The sequence below is a fragment of the Pelodiscus sinensis genome, chromosome 5 (genome assembly GCF_049634645.1).
Source record: "Pelodiscus sinensis isolate JC-2024 chromosome 5, ASM4963464v1, whole genome shotgun sequence".
Lineage (NCBI taxonomy): Eukaryota > Metazoa > Chordata > Testudines > Trionychidae > Pelodiscus > Pelodiscus sinensis.
This window is the reverse complement of record NC_134715.1, coordinates 93,291,683-93,312,544: the sequence shown is the minus strand read 5'-3', so window position 1 is coordinate 93,312,544 and position 20,862 is coordinate 93,291,683. Positions and strand designations below refer to the sequence as shown.

The window sequence follows — 20,862 nt, the reverse complement described above, 5'->3', positions numbered from 1 at the left end:
GCCCTATCACTTAGTTTGATGAGATATTTTTGAAGTTCTTCACAGTCTGCTTTGGTGTTAACTATCTTGAGCAGTTTGGTGTCATCTGCAAATTTTACCACCTTACTGTTTACCCCTTTCTCTAGATTATTTATAAATAAGTTGAATAGAATTGGTCCCGGGACAGACCCTTGGGGGACCCCACTAATTACTTCTCTCCACTCGGAAAACTTACCATTTATTCCTACCCTTTGTTTCTTATTATTTAATCAGTTATCAATCCACGAAAGGACCTGCCCTCTTATCCCATGACAACTTACTTTACTTAAGAGCCTTTGGTGAGGGACCTTGTCAAAGGCTTTCTGGAAATCTAAGTATACTATATCCACTGAATCCCCCTTGTCCACAAGTTTGTTGACCCCCTCAAAGATCTCTAGCAGATTAGTAAGGCATGATTTCCCTTTACAGAAACCATGTTGACTTTCCCCCAACAAATTATATTCACCCACATGTTTGTCTGACAATTTTATTCTTTACTATAGTTTTAACTAATTTCCCCAGTACTGACGTTAGATTTACCAGTCTGTAATTGCCGGGATCACCCCTAAAGCCCTTTTTAAATATTGGCATCACATTAGCTATCATTAGGTACGGAAGCTGATTTAAAGGATAAGTTGCAATCCACAGTTAATAGTTCCGCAATTTCCCATTTGAGTTCTTTCAGAACTCTTGGGTGAATGCCATCTGGTTCCAGTGACTTGTTACTGTTAAGTTTGTCAATTTGTTCCAAAACCTCCTCTAATGACACCTCAATCTGGAACAATTCCTCAGATTTGTTACGTAAAAAGAGTGGCTTAGGTTTGGGAATCTCCCCAATATCCTCAGCCATGAAGACTGAAGTAAAGAATAGCTCCTCCACAATTACTTTATCATCTTTGAGGGCTCCTTTAGCATCTCAATCATCCAAGAGCCCCACTGGTTGTTTAGCTGTCTTCCTGCTTCTGAGGTACTTAAAAAACATTTTGCTTTTCCTTTTCCATTTTTGGCTAGCTGTTCTTCAAACTCCTTTTTGGCTTTTCTTATTATATTTTTACACTTAATTTGACAAAGTTTATGCTCTTTTCTATTTTCCTCCCTAGGATTTGTCTTCCACTTTTTAAAAGATGTCTTTTTATCTGTCACTGCTGCTTTTACCTGGTTGTTAAGCCATGGTGGCACATTTTTGGTTCTGTTACTGTGTTTTTTAATTTGGTGTATACATTTAATTTGGGCATCTATTGTGGTGCCTTTGAAAAGTGTCCATGCAGCTTGCAGGGATTTTACTTTAGTCACTGTACCTTTTAATTTCTGTTTAACTAACCTCCTCATTGGACACTACAGATATATATACTTTATTCAGCTGTATTTGATTTATGATCCAATACAATTCAAAATAACCAGCTGAAAGATAAAATTAAAACTGTTTTCCTGTTCATTTAGGGTGCATCTACACAGTATAGTTATTTAAAAATAACTGTCATTATTTCAAAATAACAATGCGAACGTCTGCACGGCAATTCTGGTATTTCAAAATAATTTTGAAATAATGGACTGTTTTTTCCAACTTCTGTAAACCTCATTCATTGAAGAATAACGCCTATTCTGATATAACTATTTTGAAATAAGATGTGTGTAGTTGCAGCAGCTGGAATTATTTTGAAATAAGGGGTCTCCAGGAAATCCCACAGGTGGCCTACTGGCCACTCTGGCTACACACATCAGGACTCTATAGTTCCTCTTCCCCACAGCCCTTAAAACTGCAGTAACAGGGGAAAGAGCTTATGGCAGGAAGCTAGCCCAGACAGTGTAGAGCCACTTTGCAGCTGCCACACCAACTGATTGGACCCTCAACCCTCCCTTCCCCACTCCCAGGGAGCAATCTGGTGCTCCCAGGAACCTACCAGAAGCCGTAAGAGGCACACACTGTCCTGGTCAGGTTTGGGGCAAGGAGGAAAGCCTCCAGGATCTCCACACCAGACGACACAACGCTGAAATCTATAGCCATGTGGCGGACAGCCAGGTCTCAAAGGGCCAAATCCAGACCCAGGAGCAAGTCTGAATGAAAGTGAAGAAGCTTCATAGGCATATGCCAGGGCCAAGAAGGGCAGCTCATGTTCTGGGGCAGAATCATGCTTCTGCCCCTATTATCAGGACCTGCACTGCATCCTGGGGGCAGTGGAGACCCTTTCCCACCCCTGGTGGTTGACTCAGGGCTGGAGACACCCATAGTTGCCCATGCAGGGGGCTGAGCCAGTCATGGGGAAGAGGAGGACCCTGATGCAGCCAGCACCATCACCCTCCTGACTCTGTAGCCTGGATGTGTCCTAGGCATCCTGTGAGGCCTGGGAAGGAACATCAGGTGAGTGATCTTAGGTACCTGACACAGACAGGGTGAAGGTGGTGGGCAGTGAGAGGCTGGGGCATGCTCCTTGTGTAGCCTTCTCAGCCTGGGGATGGGGCTGCCGTCCGTGTACATGGATGCATGTGTAGCACCAGTCTGAGCTATGCAGCCCCAGGAAGCTGCACCAGAGCACCTCTGTGCTCTTGCTCATAGGGTCTGGGGAGGCCGGCCACACTTCTGACACCTGGTTGGGACACCCTCCCACCACAAGCCACTACTAGAAGGAGGCTGGGGACATGCCCCTCCCCCCCACAGGAGTGTCGCATGCAGCACATGGGCATGTCTGCTCGAGGCAGCGCCCGCTCCCGGGACAGGAGTGTCTTCTCACACACACCTCCCCCTCTCCTCCAGTGGCCTGGGCCACAAGTCGTCTCCCCTTGGGACACCATCACTGCCGGACCTGGCGTGTGCACAGCACCGAAACAAGCCCAGCCAGTCCGTGGCCCACCTCCCACCTGCAGGATCCCAGTGTGACTGACAACTTCCCATGCCTGCTTGTCCCTGGGGTAGTGAGGCTTCCCACCTCTCTGAAGGAAAGGGCCCACTGTCCAGGCCATAGATGACCTTGCTCCCAGTACATCATGTTCATCTGACCCAAGAACTGTCGGGTTTGGCTCATAGATGAGGGCAAAGCTTCAGGGACAGTGTCTCCATGGATGACTGACTCTCTCTTTTTCTACAGCCAGACCAGCTGCATGGAGGGGTGGAGGGTGACACCGGGGAACCCACAGGTGCCGGAGGAACTGCATGAGATGCTAGACCAGAGGCTCCAGGACGACATGCAATTTCTGAGAGAGACCTGGAGGGAGTTGATGCAGCAAGACTGCACCATGTGTGTGGCCTCCCAGTCTCTCCTCGGCGGCACGGAGCCAGCTCCTGCTTCTGCTACTGCTACTGCCCCAGCCCCAGCTCCTGGTCCTGCGCCATCTCCTGTGCCTGACCTTGTTCCAACCCCACATCCTGCTTCTCTGCCTAGACTTCCCCTCCCCCTGCCACCCATTGATCACCAACAAAGGAGTGGAACCAACTGAGCCAAGTGCCAATCCCACTCCCTGCCCTGAGCCTCTCCTCACCCCTTTTCCCCCCTCAAAGGTTCTCAACCCTCTGATCTCCCCCCACTCTCCTCTCCCAGGTTCTTTGCCCAGTTCCTCCCCAGTTACTTTGACCCCAAATAAAAACCACACAAAAAACAATGTTAGTTTTATTGTCTCTGTGGGGAAGAGGGAAAAAGGAGGGGTGAAGGAGGAAAGGAAGGGAGGGGTGATACACAAGCTCCTAATGGGGAGGCCCAGAAGAAAGAGTAACTGGGGTCCATGTGAAAAACTGTGCCTCAAGGCGACCTGGATGTGCGCACACCTATTCCAAGCCCTGCCAACCCAGCCAGCCTCTGCCCCCGACCCAGGGAGGAATGTCTTCCCCTTCTACTCACAAATATTGTGGATCACACAACGTGCAGCCACCAGTAGGGGGGATGTTCCACTCTCCAACATCCAGACGGGTGAGGAGACATCTGAATCTCACCTAAAGGTGCCCTCCACTACCATGTGGGCCCTGCCAAGCCAGGCATTGAAGCTTTCCTTGCAGGGGTCAAGGTGTCCGGTGTAGTGCTCCATAAGCCAGGACAAGAGAGGGTGGCCCAAGTCCTCCACGATGCACAGTGGCATGTCCATGTCCCCGACCCTGATGGTGCAGTCGGGAAAGAAAGTTTCAAACACTGGGCATCATGCGCCTCCTCCCCAACCAGCCGACATAGATGTCCGTGAACTACCCATGGTGGTCAACGAGGGTTTGCAGGACCATCAAGAAGTACTCCTTGCAGTTGATATAGATAGATGCCTGGTCGTCAGGGGCCCGGATGGGGATGAGGGTACCATCAATAGCCCCCCCTGCAGTTGGGCAAGCCCATCGCAGCAAAGCTGGCAATGATGGGGTCCACTCCAGAGGTAGATGACCCTGCACAGCAGGATGGTGTTGATGGCCCATACCACCTGTAGAGGGAGACAAACAGAATCACAGGATGCCAGAGCCCTCGGGAGATCCCCGAGCTCACCCCCCTTTTCCACACACACACCAGGAGAAGCCCCCTACATAGCCCATCCCTCAGCAGAGCTGTGTGAGGGTGGGACTGAAACACTACCCAGGGAAGGGGGCTTCCACCAACCCCCCCTTTCCCTAGGGTTCCCCATTCGAGCACTTCAGCCCCTCCCCTCCTGGGACAATAGCCTGAGAGTGCCATCCCTGCATGACGATGGCCCCGACAGTCAACTTCTTCACACCGAACTGGTTGCCGATGGATCGGTAGCTGTCCGGCGTGGCAAGCTTCCACACAGGAATGGTGACCCGCTTCTCCATGGGGTGGCAGTTAGCATGTGTGTGTCCTATCGCATGAGGATAGGGGCGAGCCACTCACAGAGCTCCAGAAAGATCTCCTTCCGTATGCGGAAGTTCTGGAGCTGCTGCTGGTCATCCCACCATTCCATAAGGAGCCAGTCCCACCAGTTAGAACTGTTGTCCACCCACCAGAAGTGGTGGTGCATGGTTGGGTGCAGCTGGAAAAGCTGCGCTCCCTGACAGATGGTAAGAGTCTCCTCAGTCAACTGGGGGTTGCATTCCTGCAGGGCCGAGAGGACAGCCTACAGAAACTGCTGCAGAAGTTGCAGCATGACAGATAAGAACCATCGCGTGCCCAGAGACAGCTCCAGCTCCGTGGCTGGCAAGCTGATGTGTCCGCAAGGGCAACCACAGCAGTCAGAGCAAAGGCTTTGCTGTCCCTCAAAGAGGAAGGTAAAGGTGAAGAACCTGAGAAATGGCTGTACAGGGGGGTCCCTTTAAGCACAAGTCTCAGCCTCAGGCAGCATCTCAGAGAAATAACTGCTGACCTGATGCCCAACCTGAAGTAGTTCCAAATGGCCTTAAATACTATTCAGTATCCAATCAGTATTGGACGCTCTGTTTTGAAATAGTTAAGTGCTATTTCAATTAGCTTTTTGTGTGTAGACATGCTATTTTGAATAAACTATTTTTGAATATTTCAAAATAAGTGTGCAGCGTAGACGTACCCTAATACATAAGAAATTTTTATTTGGCACAAACCAATCCACCTATAATGAAGGCCACTGCAAACATGCCAATTTCTGCAATATGCTGTAACTCTATACTCAACAAAATCTGCATTTCAGTTCTTTGTGTTTCTACCAACTTCCAGAAGCAGACTACAACAGAGGCCTAAATCAAAAGGCTTTTGTATTCATTTTGAAAATACTTTTTTCTTTTTCAGGAGAATTTCATGGAAGTAATTAGAAACCAGGAGTTTTTATTATTGCCAGCCACTGAAATTGCAAAGCTTTTGGCAAGTGATGATATGAATATTCCAAATGAAGAAACTATACTGAATGCACTGCTTACTTGGGTTCGACATGATTTGGAACAGAGAAGGAAAGATCTTAGTCAGCTGTTAGCTTACATTAGGCTGCCTCTGCTTGCGCCACAGGTAAACTATTACAAACATAAAACTATTAGCTCTTTCTTCCCATAGATTACATCACGGCTGTGTCTACACTGGCCGCCTATTACAGAATAGGCATGCAAATGTAGCACTTTGGAAGAGGCAAATCTGCGGGGGATTTAAATATCCCCCGCGGCATTTGCATTTTCATGGCCGCCGCTTTTTTCCGGCTTGCAGATAAGCCGGAGAAAAGTGTCCAGACTGGCGCGATCCTCCGGAATAAAGCCCTTGCAAGTAGGAATAAGAGATCCTCCGGAATAGGGCTTTATTCCGGAGGATCGCGCCAGTCTGGACGCTTTTCTCCGGCTTATCTGCAAGCCGGAAAAAAGCGGCGGCCATGAAAATGCAAATGCCGCGGGGGATATTTAAATCCCCCGCGGATTTGCCTCTTCCAAAGTGCTACACTTGCATGCCTATTCCGTGATAGGGGCCAATGTAGACGTAGCCCACTATTTTTAGAGGACGTACTTATACTGTCTATGTAGGTAGTCTTCACAACTGGTAGGGATTTTGGTTTCTTAGAAATAGAAATAAATAAATGAGGAATGTACAGAGTATTTGTGCATGATATGTTCAATGTTTTTTGTGTGAATGAATTGCAATGTGTAACAGTGTGAATCTGATAATCAGTCAGGATTCCATAGTGAAGGACAACAAAGACTCAAGTGGCACTTTAAAGACTAACAAATGTATTAGGATTTTAGGGCATAAGCTTTTGTGAGCTACAACTCACTTCCTCAGATGCTGAAAAGAAAGAGAGGGGAAAAGGGGGAGGAGAGAGAGGAATGTGATATCAGTGCTAATTAGTCTTTAAAGTGCCACTGGACTCCTTGTTGATTTTGCTGAAACAGAATAACACGGCTTCCTTCCTGAAACCTGTCATAGTGAAGGAATTGTTCAAAGCAAAAGACTTAAATAATAACCCCTAGATTTTACATAGTGTTTTTTGTCAGTAGATATTAAAGTGCTTTACAAAGGAGCCCCATTAAATAATGATTAGTCAGTCTTATTTAATGTGTTTTTATATTTTACTTCAGTTTTGAATTCCTAATAAACTAGACATCCAGCCTTTTACATGCTTTTTCTCTAGTACCTTCCTCCCTCAGCCCTCAGAGCGGGGGTGGGCAATAAAACAGTGGTGGGTTCGCAAAAGCTAGCCCCTTGTGGGCCACTGTCACTATATTTACCTGCACCTCCGCAGGTACAGTCAAGTGCAGCTTCCATTGGCTAAGAACCAGATGTGATTCCGCATACCTGCAGAGGTGCAGGTAAATATAGTGGTATGGAAGTCTGCCAGAAACTTATCCTGGTGGACCATATCTAGCCCATGGGCTGGTATTTGCTCACCCTGCCTCAGAGCCATGCAGGTGTTCCTGTAACAATTCAAAGGAGGCTAAGACTGCTGCTGCCACAGTATCAACAGCTGGGCACCTGAGGCTCCTTAGACTGTGTCTACACTCGCGGCTTCTTGCACCAGAAATATGCAAATGAGGCTAAGCGTGGAATATCTCTGAGCCTCATTTGCATACCTAATGAGCCTCATTTTTGCAGAAGAATCACTTGTGTCAGAAGGAGCTATCTACACTGCCCCTTCTTGCACAAGAAAAAAACTCTTGAGCAATGCCATTCTTCCTAAAAAGTAATCAGCGTAACGACATTGCGCAAGAGGGTTTTTCTTGCGCAAGAGGAGGCAGTGTAGACAGCTCCTTCTGGCACAAGTGCCTCTTCTGCAAACATGGCAGCTCATTAGGTATGCAACTGAGGGTTGGTGATATTTCACAGTTAGGCTCATTTGCATATTTCTGGCGCAAAAAGCCACGAGTGTAGACATAGCCTTAGCGTTGTCAGGCGCCAGGACAATTGTACCCTTTGTACACCCCCTACAATTGGCAAGGCTGATCTGGGGTTAGTTTTGTATTTGAATAGATGAGAATGCCACTTGCACTAGGGTCATTAAAATAACTGCTTTTATTGATTTCATTAACGATATTTAGCACTTATATAATGTCAAAGGGCTTTACAAACTGAACACTTGCAACAGCTCTGTACGGTAGAGTAAGAATTATTTCCATTTTATGAATGGGAAAATTAAGATTTTCATAAGCCTTTGATATATACAAATAAAATTCAGCTAACTACTGTCATCTTCAGTCTCTTAATGATTAAAAACACTCAATGATCTTTGACCCAATTGTATGTATCCTATGTCCTTTTTATGATCATGAGCTAGATTGCCTAGAAGGCATTTGCTTTTGATACTTATATGTGAGTTTTCCATAGCCAGTGGCAGAACTTTCTTATCTGTGGGTCTCTGAATTTGTAATTCACTTTCTTTAGAAAAGTATTAATCTCGGAATCCATTGACCTTCAGGAAATAATTCAAGGCTCACTTGTTTTGTTCAAAAGTTTCAGGGTAGCCGAGTTAGTCTGTTGGGAGTCGAGAACCAAGAATAAATAAGGGAAGGGGAGGGGAGAGGACATTGGGTAGATAAGTTTCAAAGGTATAGCAGAACCCGTCTGTAACAGGAAAAAACGTATAAAACAATGAATAGTCTATTAGCGCCTCAAAGACTAAATAGTTAAAAGAGGCTTATAAGAACCATTAGTTTGCACTAGGAAAGGAAGAGTACTAACATCAGATTCTACACAGACATCAAGAACCATTGACACCTTCATTGTTTGGTTGGTTGATAATGTGCGAGCCATCCACTATTGCGATTTAGACCATTTGCATGAGAGTTAAACTTGAGAGTGAAGTGGAGTTCCAATCCTTCTCTGTGTATTTGGCTTGTGGAATTGGTCTGAAACAAAACAGCAACCTGTAGATCCCGTAATGAGTGTCCAGGGAGGTTGAAGTGTTCCCCATCAGGTTTTTGTGTGTTGCCGTTTTGGATATCTGATTTGTGTCCATTAATTCTTTCCTGTAGGAACTGTCCAGTTTGTCCAATATATATTGCAGTGGGGCATTACTGACATTTGATGGCATAGATCACATTACTGGATGTGCAGTTAAATGAGCCCCTGATCTGGTGGCTGATGTAGTTGGGTCCAGTGATGAAACTGCTTGTATAGATGTGTGGATAGAATTGGCATCGGGATTGATTGCATGGGTTGGTTCCTGGATGCTTATGATGTAGCTGTGTAGCATGATTACCAGAAAGGCTTTGTTTCAGGTTAGGTGGTTGTCTAAGCGAGAATAGGCCTTTCCCCCAAGTCTTCTGAGACTGATGGGTCATTTTCCAAAATAGGTTGTAGATTGTGGATAATGTGTTGGAGGAGTTTAAGTTGTGGACTATAGGTAATGACAAGTGGAATTCTGTTGTTTTCTCTTTTGGGTCTGTCTTGAAGTAGTTCATGTCTGGGTACTTTGAGGTGCTAATAGACAGGGCTCGATAAATCCGTTTATCTACTCGCCCGTGGCAAGTAGATTTCAGCTGGTTGTCCCATTCACTGGCGGTGCGCACATGCGCAGTGCGGGTCTGCCGCATGCGCGGTGCGGAGCTGGCGAGTGGATTTCGCCACGGTTTGTTGAGCCCTGCTAATAGACTATTTGTTGTTTTTTAAACTGGTTCGACTATCCCTTTGAAACTTATCTACCCAATGTCCTCCCCTTCCCCCGCCTCCTTGCCTTATTTATTTTTGGGTCCGGACTCCCAACACTCCGGTCATCTGAAGCAGTGGGCTGTGCCCACGAAAGCTCATGATACCACCTACATGTTAGTCTTTAAAGTGCTACCAGACTATTTGTTGTTTTTAATTTTGTTCAGTATATGTTTAAATGTTTTTACATTCTGTTTCCAAGGATCTAGAGTCCTTGGAAATAGAAACTACGGAAATTAGTAAATAAATATATAGTCAAGAGAAACTGTTCAGTACTAATTGGGCAGTAAACATTAAGGGTAAACCGCTAAAACAATACTTGATTGCAACCACTATTGTGTCTTTCACTTTTCTTCCATCTTTTGCATTTCTCAGTCTACATTTCTAACACCTTTTTCATATTCATAAAAAAATGAAATTGAAGTATTGTTAAAATGAATGCTAATCACACATAAATCGGGAAGTTAAGTTACAACAACAGCCTTAACTCTGACCCAGGACCATGTGCTATAGTACAGTGTTTTGGTCACATGACATAGCAAACACAGTAAAATGCGATGAAATTATTTCCAATTTTATAGTTGAAGGTTCAGAACTGTTCAGAAGAGACAGAAAATTGGAGGATTCACTGAAAGCCATAATATTATAGAGATGTGAGGACAAATTTATACACTTTAAAAAATCACAGGGCAATGTTATAGGACTGGTGACACTAATGGCACCAAAAGTCATAATGGAACCCTCAGTTTTATAATTTTATTTATAAAGATATTTTTGAAGCAACTATCCATATTCTTGCACCACTATTTATTGATGGAAGCAATGTCCTATACATCTGGAAAATCTTGTTGCTGTTGTAAAGGCTTGTGACCTGGTTATTTATTTGTATTATGTATTTACCAGGTTCCAGTGCCTAGTATCTGGTTTGATCATTTTCTGAAAAAGTTGATTAATCACATTCCTCACTGTGACAGATTCAACTTTCTTTTCTTCAGAAGCTCCTTGTACTTTCATAGAATCATAAAACACTAGAACTGGAAGGGACCTCGAGAGGTCATCGAGTCCAATTCCTGGCCCTCGTGGCAGGACCCAGTACCATCTAGACCAGTGTTTCTCAACCAGTGGTACGAGTATCCTTACGGGTACTCAAGAGAAGTCTGGGGGTACGTCAACACAACTGAAATTTGGAGAAAACTGAATTTTTGTTTTAAGTTTTAATAGCACTTTATTATTTTTGTACTTTTTACACCCAAAAATTACGTTGCCTGCCCAGCTACGATTAAATTGTTTAAGCAAATGTGTTACAATGGTAGAAAAACATTTTGTTTGTGTGAAAACTGTAGGTATTGGGGTACTTTTTTGTTAAAAAAGGGGTACTTTATTAAAAAAAAAGTTGAGAGACACTGATGTAGACCATCCCTGATAGATAGATATCTAACCTGATCTTAAATATCTCCGAAAATGTAGATTCCACAACTTCTTCTTCGAGTGATGTCCCCGTGGGTGCTCCTCTACAGGTGTCGGGCTCGTCCCGGCGCCGCAAACCGGAAAGTTTTTGCTAGCAGTAGCCCCCTCCGGAGGACCGCGCATGTGCAGAGCGTCCCGCGGCGTTCGCGCCTTTTCTGCGTCGCGCGGTCCGACCCGCCAGTTCCTCCTAACCGTCCATGGCCGCAGACAGATTTGGAACACGCTCCTCTCCTGAGGAGAAATCGCATTGTTATTCTATTTTCTTTCCCAGTTAGCCCCTTCCTACTTAGTGTTAGTCTGTTATGGTCTTAGATTAGTTCGTTAATAGTTGATAGTTTAAAAAAAAAAAATTTCCTCTCCCGTTATAAACCCTGAGGGACTACGGCGAGCCCCCTCAAGTTGGTCTTTCCCCGGAGACCTCCTCAGCAGACATGCCCGGCTCTCCGGAATTTAAGAAATGTGCTTCGTGTGGAGAGGCCATGCCCGTCTCTGATGGCCACTCCCGTTGCATTCGCTGCCTAGGAGAAGGCCACATCCCCCAGAAATGTAGTCACTGTGCCAAGTTAACCGCACGCACAAGGCGCGACAGAGAAATGCGCCTGAAAATGCTGCTTTTCAATAAGGCACTACAGCCCCCGTCAGCAACAGAACGAGAGGATCCGGGTGCGCATAAGTCTAAGGATGGAAGAGGCTCCGCTCTGTCCAAGAGCCTAAGTGCAACAGACGCACGAGGCTCGTCGGGCCACCCTCCCACACAGGGAGCGGACAAATTATCGAAAGCCTGCAGCACATCAGCTCCAAGTCCCGCGCTCTCAGTGATATCGGTCCTGCCAGGCCGCCCGGAATTGGCACCATCATCGGCGGCACTGAGTCGCCGAGCGGCACCGCAGCCAGACACGGTGCGGTCCTCGGCACCGAGGCACTCGGCACCGTTGTCTCATGATCGCTCCCAGGCTAAGCCGGCACCGGGAGTCGACCCGGCACCGAAGCCTAAGCCGGCACCGAAGACTAAGCCGCAACCACCCAAGGCACCGGATATGGCACCGAGGAAACATTCGGCACCTAGGTCATCCCATTCAAGGCCTAGTGATACAACTATCCCACACACTCAGGGCACGTTGGCACCAACCCGCACCGACCAACCATTGTGCGCGGCTGAGCCGGCTCCGTGTTTGGTTTCGGCACCGGCCCTTACGGCCCTACAACCCCATGTCTCTGGGAGTGACACGACTCCACCATCCCCATCTTCGGCGCCTCGGTCACCGCACCTTCCGGGAGAAGTCTCTGAAGTTGCCTCAGTTGCCTCCATTCCGGGTAGCCCAGTCCCCCAGGCTCTACCATCCATGGCGGTGCCGACTAAGGCGCAAAGGAAGACCCACCATCCTCGCACACCTTCTCCAGGTTCAGATAGGGCAACCTTCTCTCCTGGACCATCGCTCTCACCACCTCAAAGACGGCGGGACCACTATTATGATTATCCCCCTACGCATCACTATTACAGATCCCCAAGGCAATCCATTACACCGCCTCACTATCACCGCACATACTACTCGAGATCTCCGTATCGTTACTCATACCGCTCATGATCCCCGCGATCTCCTCCTCGCTCCCGTTACTATCGCCACAGGAGCGCCGCTTCTTACTCTCCGCAGTATTCACGCTGTGGTTCTCGCCATCGTATGCACACCTCGCCTCATTCTGATCGTTCACGTTCAGTCACAAGGGGCTCATCCTTGTCCCCAGACCGGCAACAATTATATTCGCCACGGCCGACTACCCAGGACTCTATTCCGCCGGCTCAACGCCCACCAACACCTACTGGGGATGCGTCAACAACCTCCGCCCCGCATGACGATACCACTCAGTCGCCGGTGGCAGAGCACCAGCCCGTGGCCTCTCCAACAGATGCCGCTTCTTCTTCCCCAGACGACGCGGTTTTTAACGACGATCCTCCTCTTGCGGACGACTACAAGCAATTTCATGAACTTTTCAAACGGGTAGCGCATTCACAAAACTTACGCACCTCTGGGGCACCACCAAAACACCATGCCCTCCTTAGAAACTTACAGCAGTCCAGCAAATCAAAGCTAGCTCTCCCTTTCGATGCCGCTATCCTGGAAGTAGCTAATGACATCTGGCAAACCCCGGCATCTATGCCCCCTACCAATAAACGCACAGACAGAAAATACTTTATTGATGCCAAAGACGCAGAATTTCTTTTTACTCACCCCAGACCAAATTCCATTGTTGTCGACGCAGCTCAACAAAAGGCAAGGTCCGCACAAGCGAGAAATTCCACCGCGGACAAAGAAGCCAAGCGTCTGGACTTGCTCGGCAGGAAGGTATATTCGTCGGCAACAGCCACATTAAGGATAGCAAACTACTCTGCCCATCTTGCTAACCATGACTTCGATAACTACTCGAAGTTGGTGCCGTTGATACAACATCTTCCTCATTCCAAAAGGGACGTACTGAAATCCATTGTGCAGGAGGGTTACACAGTGGCCTGTAATGCACTCCAGATATCTCTGGATATTGCCGATTCAGCTTCCCGCACTACGGCGACATCGATTGTCATGCGACGAGACTCTTGGCTCCACCTGGCTTCTGTGCCAAAAGATCTACAGCCTAAGGTGGAAGACCTTCCATTCGACCGAGCGTCCCTGTTTGCCCAAAACACAGATCAAGTGTTTCACTCCGGAAAAGACTCCCGAACCACGTTAAGAACTCTTGGGATGTACACTCCGCCTTTCAGGCGCAGGAGAGTTTGGCCGTATAACAGACAAAGGCCTCCTCCTTCCTCTTCTTCTTTTTATTCCAACCAACTCTTTAGACCTTACGACCAACATAGACAAAGGCAGCGCCCCCAACGCCGCCGCCAGCAGCCTAACAAAAATCACAACCAGCAGCAACCTCGGTAGCAGGTTTGACGGACTTGTCGAGGGTCTGCGTACCATCCCCCTACTGGAATCCCCAGCACGAGTAACCAAGCTCTTCCACCGCCGTCTGAACCCTTACTCCCTTTGTTGGTTCGCCATCACCACGGACCGTTGGGTCAGGGAGATCGTAACCTCTGGGCTCACCATTCCGTTCTCCACTTTACCTCCCACCAACCCCCCATCCCTGTCCCTTTTCAGGGACCCCTCTCATGAATCCCTGTTACGTCAGGAGGTCATGCACTTGCTTACCATAGGTGCGGTGGAAATAGTTCCTCCCAAGTTCCGAGGCAGAGGTTTCTATTCCCGGTACTTTCTCACTGAGAAGAAGTCGGGGGGATGGAGACCGATCCTAGATCTTCGCGGCCTCAACTGCCACCTGCGAAGACACAGATTCAAAATGGTTACTCTGGGTTCCATCATCCCAGCACTACACAGAGGGGATTGGTTCGCGTCCCTCGATTTACAGGACGCATACTTCCATATCGCCATCCATCCAGCTCACAGGAGATTTCTACACTTTACCGTGGGAGACGATCATTACCAATACACGGTGCTCCCCTTTGGCCTATCCGCAGCCCCAAGAGTGTTTTCAAAGACCATGGCAGTCGTAGCTGCGTACCTCCGTTGAGCCGGCATCACCATCTTTCCTTATCTCGACGACTACCTCCTCACGGCCCCTTCGAGACAAGAGGCCGAGACCGCAGTTACCACTACAAAAGGTATCTTCGAGACTCTTGGACTAATTGTCAATCTTCCAAAATCTACTCTGATTCCCGCCCAGTCCATCGTGTTCATTGGAGCCAAACTAGACTCTACCACCGCTATGGCGTACCTACCTACAGACAGAGCCGACGCCATACGGGACCTATCGAGCGTCTTGCTTACGGCCCCGACAGTCTCATACCTTACCTGCCTGAAGCTGTTAGGCCACATGGCCTCCACCACGTATGTCATAACCTACGCTCGCCTCCGCATGCGATGTCTACAACATTGGCTCCTTGTAGCCTACAAACCGGGCATTACCAATATCAACAGTCTCACACCTGTCCCTGCCCGTGTCAAGGAATTGCTCGCATGGTGGCTCCAACCGGCCAATACTCTGGCGGGTGTGCCCTTCCGGATCCAATCCCCGTCAATTCAACTTACCACGGATGCGTCCCTTGTAGGCTGGGGGGCAAATATGCTGCACTATCGGGTCCAAGGATTATGGTCCCACCAAGAATCCCTACTTCACATAAACTTCCTGGAACTCAGGGCAGTTTTCAACGCTTGTCGCCACTTCGTCCACCAAATACAGGGAACCACTCTACAGGTCCTTACGGACAACATATGCACTGTATACTACATCAATCGACAGGTCCAGGACCCTGTGTGCGGAATCAGTGCGCCTTTGGAACTGGGCAATTCGTCACAATGTCACACTCACAGCCTCCTATCTCCCCGGCAAAACCAATACAATTGCGGATGCACTCAGCAGATCCTTCCATTCCCAACACGAATGGGAACTCCTTCACTCCGTAGCCCGCAATCTGTTCCAGCTATGGGGCTACCCAGAGATCGACCTCTTTGCTACTCGCGACAACAAGAAATGTTGCGCTTACTGCTCAAGAGCGGGCATAGGCACCCAATCGATGGGGGATGCCTTCCTGCTCAGGTGGGGAACATACCATCTCTTATACGCCTTTCCTCCAATTCCACGGATACCCCGAGTAATAGAGAAGATACTGTCCGACTCAGCGACAGTAATCCTGGTGGCCCCCTTCTGGCCTCGCCAGACATGGATCACGCAACTCATGCAGATGTCGGTATCCAGACCTCAACGTCTTCCACGGATCAGCAACTTGATCTCGCAACAAAACGGCAATCTTCTCCATCCGGACATCGACCGTTTGCACCTGACAGCTTGGCTCCTAACTGGCTCCAAGGCCTAGAGCTAACCTGCTCCCAAGCAGTCAGGGACGTACTAGTACAGAGTAGACGCCACAGCACTCAACGATCTTACCTCTACAAGTGGTGTCGCTTCTTTGCTTGGTGACAATCACAGACCATCGATCCTCTCAAAGCACATATTCAGTGCATCCTAGACTATGTACTTCATTTACATTCGCAAGGCTTGGCTGCTGCTTCCCTAAGAGTACACTTGGCAGCAATTTCGGCCTTTCACGCTCCAATAGAGGGTTTTTCTGTCTTCTCTCATCCACTTACGAAGAAGTTCCTCAAGGGTATTTCGAATCTCTACCCACCGCATAGACCTATCTCACAACCATGGGACCTTACCCTCGTCCTGGACACTCTTACCTACCCACCATTTGAACCACTTGCAACTTGTGATTTACAGACCCTCACAATTAAAGTTACCTTTCTCCTTGCGATCGCCTCGGCTCGACGAGTCTCTGAGCTCGCGGCACTCTCTGCCGATCCTCCCTACACAGTATTCACTCAGCAGGGAGTCTCACTTAGATGTCATCCAGCTTTCCTGCCAAAGGTTAATTCGTCATTCCACGTCAATGAGCCTATTGTCTTTCCTACCTTCTACCCCAAGCCACATGCTACACCTGAGGAAGCCCGCTGGCACACATTAGACGTCAGAAGGGCGTTGGCATTCTATTTAGACAGAACACGTCCCTTCCGGAAGTCCCCACGATTACTATTGTCACTGGCAAATCACTCTAAAGATCAGCAACTGTCGTCACAACGTATTTCGGCACATATCGTTAACTGCATCACTTGTTGCTACACCCTCAGGGGCAGGTCTCTACCCTGTCCACCAACCGCACATTCAACCAGGAGTATGGCCGCCTCCACGGCTTTCATGAAGAACGTACCGCTACGGGACATATGCCGTGCAGCTACATGGTCGTCTTCATCCACGTTTGCTCGACATTATGCCCTTGACCATCTCAAAGCGGCAGACATAGCAGTCGCTCAGGCAGTTCTTTCTTCTGTGCGCAAGTAATTCCGAAGCACGACCAGCGGTTAGATGACTGCTTCATACTCACCTGTAGTGGAGCACCCACGGGGACATCACTCGAAGAAGAAGAAATTGTTACTCACCTTGTGCAGTAACATCTGTTCTTCGAGATGTGTGTCCCCGTGGGTGCTCCACGACCCGCCCTCCTCCCTGCTTCGGAGCTCTGTTTTGTCTCTTTCAGATGTTCCAGCTAGGAGGAACTGGCGGGTCGGACCGCGCGACGCAGAAAAGGCGCGAACGCCGCGGGATGCTCTGCACATGCGCGGTCCTTCGGAGGGGGCTACTGCTAGCAAAAACTTTCCGGTTTGCGGCGCCGGGACGAGCCTGACACCTGTAGTGGAGCACCCACGGGGACACACATCTCGAAGAACAGATGTTACTGCACAAGGTGAGTAACAATTTCTTCCCTAGGCATCTTATTCCAGTGTTTAATGACCCTAACAGTTAGGAAGTTTTTCCTAATGTCCAACTTAAATTTCCTTTGCTGCAGTTTAAGACCATTGCGTCTTGTCCTTTCCTCAAAGGCTAAGAACAATTTTTCTTGCTCTTCCTTGTGACACTCTTTTAGATACCTGAAAACTGCTATCATGTCTCCTCTCAGTCTTCTCCTTTCCAAACTAAACCAGACCAATTATTTCAGTCTTCCTTCATAGGTTATGTTCTCTAGACCTTCAATCATTTTTGTTGCTCTTCTCTGGACCTTCTCCAATTTCTCCACATCTTTCCTGTGGTGCCCAGAACTGGACACAGTACTCCAATTGAGGCCTAATCAGCGCAGAGTGGAGCAGAAGAATGACGACTTGTGTCTTGCTCACAACACTCCTGTTAATGCATCCCAGAATCATGTTTGCTTTTTTTGTAACAGTGTCACACTGTTGACTCATATTTAGCTCTATGACCCCCTATATCTCTTTCTGCAGTACTCCTTCCTAGACAGTCGCATCCCATTCTATAAGTGAGAGACTGATTGTTCCTTCCTAAGTGGAGTACTTTGCATTTGTCCTCATTAAACTTCATCCTTTTTACCTCAGACCATTTCTCCAATTTGTCCAGATCATTTTGAATTATGACCCTATCCTCCAGAGCAGTGGCAACCCCTCCTATCTTGGTAACATCTGCAAACTTAATAAGCGTACTCTCTATCCTGATATCTAAATAGTTGATGAAGATATTGAACAGAACCAGTCCCAAAACAGACCCCTGCGGAACCCCACTTGTTATACCTGTCGAAGCAAATGCCTCACTCAGTTTACGTGGCTAAACAGACAGTTTTATTGGCCAATAAAAGCAAAGTGAGCCAAACGTGGTCTCAGCAAAGCCGGGCCCAGTAAGGCTGCTTAATACAATCAATCCTAGTATCTTTATACCCTTAACCAAACAGTCTGACGTCAGGGCATCCAATTACAGAAATAATCAATTAAACTAGGAAAAACAAAGCCTTATCAACAAGATGGCGGACAGGTACGAGGGAGTACCTCTCCTCTCTGAACCAGCCCAATTAACACATTCCAATAGCACATCTGTCTTGGCCTGGCGCATGGGGTGATAAAAAGTTCACTCTGGCCTATGTGCAAAGACAAAAAGCTGAAATGGTTTCTGTTATACAAGATGGCTTCTAGCTAAACATAAAATAGCTTCTACATACCTTTCCAGCAGGATTGTGAATAGTTAATAACTACTCTCTGGGAACGGTTATCCAACCAGTTATGTATCCCACCTTATAGTAGCCCCATCTAAGTTGTATTTGCCTAGTTTATTGATAAGAATATCATGCAAAACTGTATCAAATGCCTAACTAAAGTCTAGGTATAAATTTAGAGCTTTCTGCTTAAATTACTTCTAAAAAAAAGTTAAGTGTACAAATATACCTTTTTCTGCATCAGATGTGCTTATAATATCGATGCGTCATTTCAATTATAAATGTCTTTGACATTTGGTACAATGAGCTACATAAATAACCAAACACCAAACAAAACAAAATTAAAAGTTCCAGTGTTCCTCCTTCTGAAGAGGCAGGAGTTCCTAAAGATGCACACATTATGCAGCCTTCCTGACCATCCCAAGTTGATGTTGATGAAATGGCCCTTTTGATCCACCAGTGCCCTTTTGATCCACCAGTGCCTGCAGAACCACGGAAAAGTACTTCTTACAATTTATGTACTCCTTGGCAAGATGGTCAAGGGCCAAGATGGGAATGTGTGTTCTGTCTATTGCCCCACTACAGTCATGGAACCCCATCACAGCAAAGCCATCCTCTATGGTAACCATGTTTCCCAGAGTCATAACCCTCCATAGCAGAATGGTATCAATTCTCTTGGCTACTTGTATAACAATAGCCCCCACTGTAGATTTTCCCACTCCAAATTGATTCCCAAATGACCAATAGCTGTCTGGCATTGCAAACTTCCACAAGGCAATTGCCACACACTTCTCCATGGTCAGAGCGGGTCTCATTGTGATATTCTTGCACTTCAAGACAGGAGAAAGCCATTCACAAAGTTCCAAGAAAATAACCTTGCTCATTTGGAAGTTTTGCAGCGACTACTGATTGTCCTACCTCTGCATCACAATGCAGACCCACCAGTCTGTGCTTGTCTCACTGCACCAGAACCAGTGTTCTACTGTGTCCACAGGGTGGATTAGCATCTGCATTTGCATCAGTGCAAGGGCTCACATGAATAGTAAGTCCATGGGATCTTGAGAGTAGTCCTCATCCTCTGCCTGGCAGAGTGACATGCATACATTCTCAAAATACCACATCACTAGGCACACCAAGGCAGACATCAATATCACAATGATTTGATGCGAATGCGATCCATGCTCATGCTGCTACAGCATCAGGGCCGAAAAAGGCGTGAAAAGACTGTCTCCCACTGATCTCAAGCAAGGGGGAAGGGACTAGACGAGTACATTATGGGATGCTGACGACATGAACCCATAACTGAACCCACTGTACAGTTTTGGCCCCAGCGTGCACTAGGAGCATAACCCAGAATGCAAACCAGCACTGGCACTGGTGGGATAGCTACCCACAGTGCGTCACTCTCAAAGTTTATGGCAGGCTCCCTAATGGGGACATACTATTTCGGAGTGCACTGAATTCTTCCCTCTAGTGAAGACATAGACCTTTGACTTTGCAAAATTGGGTGACCAGACATCGACAAGAATAGATTTGGCCTTATCTCGTAGTGTAGACATGGCTATGTCCTTCTGTAGCACTGGCCCATTCTTTCTGCCACAGCTCCTGGGAGCTGGTATCCTGCCTCCCCATATACTAGAAGAAACTCTAAAAAACTCTGATTTTTGACATCCACATAAAATGCAAAACTTGCTTTAGGTGTTTCTCTGAATGTCCAAAACCTCCGTATTGACAAGGACACCACCTGACAACTCATTCACATTGAAAGAGGTGCCTTAATTTAGTTATCCAAACAAACCTAAGCACCCACAAATATCTTAGGATGCGGAAATCTGTTTTTGGCTTTGAGTATTGGATCCTAAATGAAATCAAACAGGTCTATAAACCCACATGACTGGTAGTGCAAGGCACATTTCGCGATCATCATTCTCACTCTTTCTTGACTTTCTTTCTAAACTTTCATTACAAGTACTATGTTAAGACTTAGATAGTCTTCAGTTTCTTATGCTGTCAATCTCTCATCTCTTGCTGAGACCCCTGTTGTGCCAACAGAGTAGGCTGGTCTTCTAACTCCGCAAGGTCAGGAGGGCATGAGTATGGTATTCTATTAGCAAAATACAGGACTATGTAGCACTTTAAAGACTAACAAGATGGTTTATTAGATGATGAGCCAGACAGTAAAGTGTCGAATACAAGTGGGTCTCAACAAACACTCTAGTTATCTCACCCATTACAAAGACAGCTTCCCCAATTATCACCTCTAACATCATTAGCCCACAGACATTTACCTCCCCCATCCCCCTTCTGTTCTGAAATTTGATT

At 47.2% G+C, this 20,862-nt stretch overlaps 1 protein-coding gene across 9 annotated transcripts in view; it reads left to right on the top strand.

The window, feature by feature from the left end:
• KLHL5 (kelch like family member 5) overlaps window positions 1-20,862 on the top strand; it is a 158,324-nt gene that overhangs the window by 85,666 nt on the left and 51,796 nt on the right. For all 9 annotated transcript variants that reach the window (XM_075930567.1, XM_075930569.1, XM_025187964.2 and 6 more), the window contains one exon: window positions 5,697-5,909. In XM_075930567.1, coding sequence (XP_075786682.1) covers window positions 5,697-5,909 — 213 coding nt within the window. The remainder of the gene's footprint in view (window positions 1-5,696; window positions 5,910-20,862) is intronic.